This window comes from Athene cunicularia, assembly GCF_003259725.1.
Source record: "Athene cunicularia isolate RWA chromosome 3 unlocalized genomic scaffold, athCun1 chr3_part1, whole genome shotgun sequence".
In the NCBI taxonomy this organism is placed as follows: domain Eukaryota; kingdom Metazoa; phylum Chordata; class Aves; order Strigiformes; family Strigidae; genus Athene; species Athene cunicularia.
The window spans coordinates 586,292-594,888 of record NW_020799097.1 but is presented as its reverse complement, the minus strand read 5'-3'; the positions used below and the strand labels follow the sequence as shown (position 1 = coordinate 594,888).

Here is an 8,597-nt window from a genome sequence, read left to right as displayed (position 1 = left end):
AGGGAATAAAGGGGGGGGGGTAGGGGAAGCCATGTATTCTGCACAGCCGTTGAACAGAAAAATTAAACCCGGTGATTTTTCTTCTGCAAAGTCACTTGTAAGTTTTGGTACTTCATGTATTGTTTTCTGGGTAAAGGCCGAAGTCAGGGCCGGAGGATTGATGCGCTGGGCTCGGGTCAGAAGTGGATGGTTTGGAAGGAAATGAGGCATTTCCTGCCCACCCCCCCCCGTACAAGTATTGCTTAAAATATCCAAATGACGTTTAGTAAGAGGCATCTTCCTCCAGAAGCCCTAAGCATCTCTGCCTGCTCTTGCCCTTTTTTCATCTTGGCCCTCTGGGAAGGGAGGTGAGTGGGCTCTGACCCTTGAATGTAGGAAGCGCTCTGGAAGCCCTGGACTGTGTGCGGAGGTTTTTCCAAGGAACCCGAACAGTGTGAAACCCAGATTTCCTTGAGCTTCTCGAACACTTGGAACCAAACCAATCGGTAGCTGTTTCAACTTTACAGACCTTCAGGATTTGGGTTTTGGAAGTTTTGTGGCTGAGGGACTTGGGTGGTTCCTGCAGCATTCCCGGGTGGAGCCGAGGGTTGTGAGGCCACCCAGTTCTGTTACTGTGGAGCGTTTCATTCTCCAAGAAATGTTACCTACAGGCAGTGCATTTGAAATAAAACTTGGGAATTGCACTAAAATAAGTCCTTTAGCCGGTCTTTTGGAGCCTCTTTGCTCTTTCTGTGCTTCAGATGGAAGGGTTGGTCAGGAGATGGGAGGAGGACACTAGTCCTTCCTTGGAGAAGTCCAAACCATGAAATGTAGTTTGCTGTGCGGTTAAACATTACAGTGAAAATGCAAATGAATAACTTCCTCTCAATCTACTTTTGTTTACCAGGTCCTGGAGAAATATCCTAATACACCTATGAGCCATAAAGAGATCCTTCAAGTCATCCAGAAAGAAGGACTTAAAGAAATCAGGTGAGTTCAGTACCCGTACCAGTAAAACACGTGCATACTTTGATTCCAGCTTAGTCTAGCTTACTATTAACCCCATCTCGTAAGTATTTTGGGGACTGAAATGTTACATACCTGCAGAATTGGAGCCTAGGTCCTGTTTGCAGACACGCTCTCAAGTCACTGGTACTTCTCACCAAGCAAGCCAGAGAAGGGACGTACTTAATTTCCAGGTGTGAGCTGCGTGTCTCTTGCCTGCAGCTCTTGTTTGAGATCAACTAGACCTGATCAGGTCATTCAGACTCCAGGTACTGAAGTAAACTTAACTACTTTTTATTTCCCCTTTAAAAAAAAAAAAAAAAAAAGTGAATAGTTTAATGGAAGTGACCTAACCCAAAGCTTAGAAGGTTTCCAGGACGTAAAAAAGCAGCCTTGCTTCCAAATTCTTATTTAGCAAATAACTTTATGCCTCATGTGATTTTCTTTAGTATTGTCTGGAGTCATGTGTAGTTCTGCTTTAGAGATCTCCCTGTGCCCCCCAGGGAGCAGAGGGGGTGTTTGGTGTGCTGGGCAGAGGAAGGCACCAGCTGGGGTGGTGCTGATGTGCTTTAGAGACAGAGCCGCTCCGATGGCAACTCTTGAACTGCTCTTGCTGTAACTTAATTCCCGAGTCTCTGCTCCTGCATGGTTCCCAGAGGTGGGCAGGTGAGGTAGGGAACAATTGTCCATACGTACAAAGTCTTTATACTTTTCTAAGAGCAAAGAAAAAGGGAGGGGAAAAGTGTTGAATGTGCCAGCCCATCTATTTCAGAATTCAGTAGCCACCCTGAACGCAACTTCATTCTGTTTGCCGCTCCACTTGCCCAGTTTAATACAGCCATCCATCTGCCTTGCAGGAAATAGTCAAGGGCCCAAGTGTAGAAATTCTCCTGTCCATAACAACATCTTCCATTCCACTTGTGGACAACACAAAGGTGGTTTGCGTTTTGGAAATGTGAGTTTAAAAGGAAACGTAATATGCTGGTTTAGCTCTTAGGGAGGTGACACAAACGGGGTTTAGTTCCTGTGCTGATGATGGGCTTTGCTTTGGGGCAGTTCTACATTCAGTCAGATCAAAGGTTTACCAGCCTTGGGGCAGCCTCAGTGTTGTGTTAAATACTGTTAATCCATCAAATGTGTATTCTTAAAGCTTGGCAGCCCCCTGCACCCCCCCAAGGACAGAAATGCAGTTGTCTGTACCTGCGGTCCAGCAAACATCCAGGCACTCAGATCCCTATTGAGCAATTCAGAGCGCTCTTTTGGGGCAGAGCCTTAGGCAGGAGCTCAGAAGTGGCATGAAAGATCTGGTCTTTGTCTAGCCAGGCCAAATTTTGGACCAAATAGTGAAGAAGAAAAAACCCACCAAAAAAAAACCCAAAGGCAGAACAGAAATGTCATGGTGCTATATAATCCTTCTCAACCTCAAGTCCTTCTTTTAGAGTTGATTTGGGGGATTTAGCCTGAGCTGATAGTAAGTTGCTCTCCTCTCTGAAAGAGCTGCTCCTGAGCATCAGGACAGCGCAGACTCCCTCGGTGTTTTAAATCCCAAAAGATGTTTGTGGGAGCAGTCAGATGTGAAACTCAATTTCTCTAGTTCAACTATCCACCTTATTGACTTAGTCACACTTGGCTGCTGCGTAGTGGTCTTTCCCCTTAAATGTTAGATTGATGTAATAAAGCTTTATTTAGCTTAAGACTTAAAAAGCTGTTGGCTCTTAAGCAATTCAATTCCAGTTAGTGCCAGTAATGTATTTGTGGCTGGATGGGGCTTCTGATAAGTCATAGCCTGTGACAAGATGGGCTTAACACAAATCAGTGCTTATTAGAGGAAAATCGCGTTAGAGAAGGTATAAAAGCTGTCAGATGAGTGTGTTGAGCTCGCCAGATTTGGAGTCCTTATGTGGAGGTTCTGGCAGGGAACCGTGGCAAAGCCTTTGGCAGCAGATGACAGCAATTTCCCTCTGCTGGGTTGCCTTGAGACTGGGCAGGCAGCTGCGCTACTCTCAGGATGGCAAAATGGTGTGTAAACGGAGGCAGGGCATGGGCTCTCCTGTTAGCGTGTGCATCAAAGCATTTGAGGGTGGTTTGGTTTTTTTTAAACTGTTTCTCAATGCAATTTGCTTTTAATAAACAAAATAGCGAATTGCTTTGGCGGTAAACTATTTCCACAAACCACGTAGCCTTTAAACTGTCAGTTTTGACTGCAGTGTGTGTTGGGCTTTTTTATATTCAGCGCCTGTTGCCTCAAATCCTTAGATATATCAAGCTGCTTCAAATCTCTGATTTCCAGAGGAAAAAAAAAATCTTTTCAAAACGACCAGTGACTTCCCTACAGATGGGCTGAAGCAAGGCAGCGAGAAGGGGGAGCCCGGCGAGCGTCCAGCAGTCCCTTTTCCGTTTGGCCACGCAGCCAGTCCACCCCCCTTTTGGCTCTGATGGTCCCTGGCACGTGGCTGCCCCTTGGCTCGCAGCTCAAGAGGAGGCTTCAGGCCGTGTTGAAAGATTTTAGAGGACTCTGGAGGTGCTGCGGAGGATTTGGAATTGCAGGGAAGAAGGGTGGCAGTTGAGGTTGAGCGTGAGGGAAACAGGGCCAGTGATTTCTGCTACGTGCAGGACAATTTGACAGTTTTTTGGGCAAGGCTAGGCCTTTCATAAGGTGGAGGGGTTTTTTTTGTAGCAATATAGAAACCTGAGGTGGTGGTGGCTGATGATCCTACCTGTATTTATAATTTTATCCTAGCAGTCGAGTCATTTTAATCGTGAGATTTTTTTGAAGGTCAACCCAGGATCAGTACTCTGAGGTGTCAGTTTTGGAGACCTCGGGCATCCTGAAGCTAGAATTATATTTTTAGTGTGATCTGTCATCCTGATTTTTCTCCATGTGCCTGTTTTGACAGGCTGCCCTAATCCTATGAGATATCCTCTCCTACCTACAGGTCACTGCTTGCAAACTGTGAAAATAAAATACGTGTGGTTAGAAACTTGATGAGTTGTGAGCGTAACCATATCTGCCTTTAAGATTTGTCCAACATCTTATTTTGTCTTATCTCTGTTGGCAGAGTAGCTTGGGGGGAAGCCTGAGCGAGCTGTAGTGCTTATACCTTCAAAATGGGGCTTTGAAGGTGCCTGGGATAATGGTGTTAAACCAAAACCAACTGGGAAAGTTCTGTAAACTGAGGCGCCAAGAGTTAGCAACAGAGAATCACACTCGTTTGAGAAGTGGCTTTTTAAATTGAAATTGTTATTGGATTTCATTAATCTTCTTGGGTATGTTAAAAGCAGCGTAAGAGTATCTGAGGAGTTAGCACCTTTGAAAGGTGTCTTTGGTAGCCTTTTAACAGCCACGAATATTTTGATTTTCTTGGACTTTGTAGGAGACACTGTGTAAAATACTAGCTTGTGAGCCTCTGTCCAAACACAGTGACTTTTCTGCCCAACTAATAAGGAAGCAAGGAAATCCATCTAAACACTAGCTCTGTCGGGGTGAAGATGAAAGCAGACGTGGTGCTCTGGCTACTTTTATTTTCAGCTATTTGTGGAATTTCTAACATAAACCAAACCAAAGTCTTAAGCTAATTTGAGGGGGGGGGAAAAAAAAGTATTGAAGCCAAAGTCCCCTTTTCACTAGTCGTATTTGGACTAGAGATAAGTGTGTCATGACCAGTTTGGTTTCAAGTTTTACCTGCCCTTCAGGCAGAGACTAATTTATGCTTCTCGCTGGCAAGTCTGTCCTTCCAAATTCCTTGCAAGATGCTCAGAGCATCCTTGAGGAGGGAACTTGTTTCCAGGCAAGGAGATGGTTATGTGAGGAGGGCTGGAGCTGCTCAGTCTGACGCTTATATAAAGAGCTGCACTAACTTTAGGCTTCCATAAGGTTTCTCAACCACTTTCTTGTATTTCTCCTCTCTTGCTAGCTGGAAACCAGAAGCCTGCTGTACTTCTGTGGTTAGTTTGTCCTCTGTGAGTGGTAATGTGAGCAGGCTGGCCTGAGTGATGGGGAGAGCCACAGTGGTACTGATTGCCCTCATCTGGAAAGAAAACACAGGGCTTTTAGCTTCTGTGGAGTTCAGATTGTATTACTCCTCCAGTAGCTTGTGTGCTGTGAAGCGAGGATCTTGCCTGAGTGAGGGGAAAAAACCTCTGTACTCAGTCGCGCTCTCTCAGAGGAGAGAGGATGAGTTTAGGCAAACAGCTCTCTCAACTCATCTTGGAAATAGGAGCAAAGGTCAGGCTGGAGTTTGGGCTTAGGTGATAACTGTAGGAAGAGGGAAGGTGCTTTACTGCTAGAGAATGTTCTTGCATCTCAGAGTAAGGACCAACACAGGGATCTCTCCTCTTTCTTGGCAGAAGGCTTTACCACTGAAACATTGCCCAGCTGTTCTTCAGTACTCTGATTTCCTTCCCTTCTGCTGCAGAGCCAGGAAATAAGCTGGGCTTGGGGGAGCCAAGTTGCATGCTCTGCCATGCCTTGATTCTCAGGGCAGTTGTTCTTTCAGCAGCTTGATGCTAGAAAATTCTTCCTCCAACATAACTCCCCTCCAAAAACGAACGAAGCTAACACATCCCCCACAGAGAAGGGATGGAAGGAGGGTTTTCAAAAGGATGCAGGGTTCTTAAATCATTTGAAAAGGATGAAGTTGGTACTGGATCCCACTGACACTGGCTGTGAGGATAGATTCTCTTGCAAAGAGTTTCCTCTCCCAATTAAAAGCTGCCCCTATCAAAGCGCTTAGACTTTCCCCTTTGTAAAGGCTGCTCTTTACAGCCATGATGAGCCTACAATGAAAGGCAAAAAAATCTCCTCTAGGTGAAGGGAGTTACATTGATAACCAGTGAAAATGTGTTTCTCATTTCTCTAACTTAAAAAAAATAATCAGGAAAATGAGAACTGAAGCTATCCAACAATGGGAGAGCCGTGCATCGTGTGTCGGGCGGAGAGCAGGTGAGCCTCTCGTTCTTGCGCCTGCCTCACTGTGGGGCACGTGGGGTCTGAGCCAAGCTCTTCCCCCTGCCTGGAAGGGCAGCTGTACAAAACTCAGCATGAAGAATTGCTGGTCTGAGTCTACTGTGAGACTTCAGGTCTTGGATTTGAGTTCACTAATAGAGTTTTGCCTCCCCAAAAGCAGATAACTCACTCTGTAGATTCTCCAGTCCTTCAGTGTTTTCACAAGTCCAGAGGGTGTTAAGCTTAGACTGAATCCTTCAGCAAACTCCGTAACAGCTCTGGATACTTCTGTTTGCTTTCAAGAGATTAAGAATTTTCATCAGCTCAGTCTGTTTCACACAATCCCAGAACCATCTGGGTTGGAAAAGCCCTTGCAGCTCCTCCAGCCCCACCATGACCCTCCCCCTGACCGTTCCCAACTCCCCCAGACCCCTCAGCGCTGGCTCAGCCCGACTCTTCAACCCCTCCAGGGATCCCGGGGACTCCCCCCTGCCCTGGGCAGCCCATTCCAACGCCCAACAGCCCCTTCTGCACAGAAATCCTTCCTCAGAGCCAGCCTGACCCTGCCCTGGGCAGCTTGAGGCCATTCCCTCGGGGCCTGGCGCTGGCTCCTTGGCTCCAGAGACTCACCATGGTCCCATCTTTAGACACATTTGACTCATATACGGAATTATCATGGTAGAATATTTGATAGTCTGTTTGATAATTTCTGGTGGAGTGAGCATGTCCAGAGTTTTGCCTTCATCCTTGATGTCTGTAGTCAGAATGTGAAGGAAACGACTTCTTGCTGTGCAGTCTGCTTGCTGTCTCCTTTTAATGAATATCTGCACATTGGGAACTTGAAATCATCTCTGTATGAAGACATTACAGAGAGCTGGATTTTTGATGAAGGAAATCAGCATGGGTCAGAGCAACCTTCATGGTGTTGCTGTTAAAGTGACTTCAGGCCACTTGACATGCCGATGAGCTCATCTTTAGTGTTCCGTTGGTGTCCTCTGATCATCCGAGCATTTGGCTGCAAGCTCCCAAGTCAGGCAGGACCCGAGAGGGAAGAGTCTCGAGGCAGTGACGGGACCTGCCGCAGGTTTGCATCTTGTGACAGCAGGAAGCTGGGAAACTGGGAGCAACGTGCTGAAGCGAGACAGCTGATTTGAAGCTTATTTTCCTGCCTCTGCTGTGTAGGGTAGGTAGAGGAGGAGGGAACCACAGGGAGGACCGGCCAGAAGTGCCTCAGGATGACACTTGGGTTCCTGTAGCGTTCTCTGACCTCAGCTGACCACGTAGATTCTTGAATACAAATTAAACACACCAATAAATTTTCATTTCTAGTGGCAAAGACTGTAATAACGTGGCATCTTCCTGTGGCGTGAGCAGGCTTTTCTGTGGAGGCGTGTTGACCAGCCGGTGCTCGGTATGGGAGGTGTTTGGAGGCGTGAGCAGCACTGTGGGACTTGTCCTCGAGGGAACTGCAGGGAAGAATCTGCCATGGAAGTCCGTTCAGTTTATACCACCTGTCCTCGCGTGGCCTTCCCCACGGGCTGCTCTCTGCATCCAAGGACGAGCTGAATTAGCTTGGTGACAGCGGCTGACAGTACCGCGGCCCCTCACCTGCCCTGTGCGGCAGGTCGGGAGCGGGTGCTGGGAGGAGTTGTCCTTCCTGCCCACTGAGGGTTTGGCAGGCAGCAGATTTGGCACGCTTGGTTTGGTTGCAGTGTTAATTTATTCAAATAAAGCTTTTCACAACTTTTAAAAAATAATGTTCATGATCCAGTTTGCCTGGTGATAGCTGTGGCGTGCTGCAGTGTCAGGTAATGCAATATTTGCCAACCCCCCCACCCTTCTGCGTAGACCAGTCTAGAGCAGCAAGTAGTAGAGCGGGTGGCCTTGCTCTGGCAGCCCATCAGTAAGCACCCCAGGAACCTTCTCCTGCCTGAGCACACTTAAAAGCTGCTACATCCCGCTTTTGGGAATCTGGTGGCTGGCATTTCTGGTGAGGATTCACTTCTATCAACAGCTTCTGTAAAACGGAGCCAGGCTCTTCGCGGAGGGACGCAGCACTCAGCTGGGAGGCCGTGAACGCAGACTGCAAGATGGGAAATGCTGATTAGATGGAGGGGAAGGTTTTTTTCATCGTAAAGGTGCTGAAGCGCTAGGGCAGCACCAGGGAGGGTGTGTGAACCTCTGCTGCGGGAGATCCTCGCGTTGGGCTGGGCAGAGCCCTGAGACACCTGAGGCAGTTGCTCCTGCTTTGAACTGGGGGCTGAACCGGTGACCCCCGGAGGTTCCCCCCAGTCGGAGTGACTCTGTGTCACGGTTCCTAGCCAAGTGGCCTCAGGACTGCAGCGCCTCTTGTGAGAGCATGCCGCTGCAATTCCTTGGAGCCATAAAGGCTTATTTGTGGACAGGGACTACAGCTCAAAGGGCTGCTCCTAGCATGTGCACCTGCGTGTCCCCTGTTAGTACAAACAGGTTTTCCCCCTTTCAGGGTGGGAAGCTGCAAGTTAGGAGCTGGCTTGGAGTGCGCTGTAGCTCGCCGAAGCCATCAACTGACAAATATTCAAATAATCTGATGCATTCTTTAATCCACAGCTCGTTGAAAGGCAATCTTCAAATGAGCTGGAACACCTTGAGTTCATGTCTCGTGGGTCTGATACTGATAATGTTGGGG

General features: G+C 47.6%; 1 protein-coding gene across 1 annotated transcript in view; it reads left to right on the top strand.

The window, feature by feature from the left end:
• Nucleotides 1–8,597, top strand: part of ASXL2 (ASXL transcriptional regulator 2) — a 110,606-nt gene that overhangs the window by 24,627 nt on the left and 77,382 nt on the right. The window contains exon 3 of the mRNA XM_026846307.1: nucleotides 887–969. Within this exon, the coding sequence (XP_026702108.1) occupies nucleotides 887–969 (83 nt within the window). The remainder of the gene's footprint in view (nucleotides 1–886; nucleotides 970–8,597) is intronic.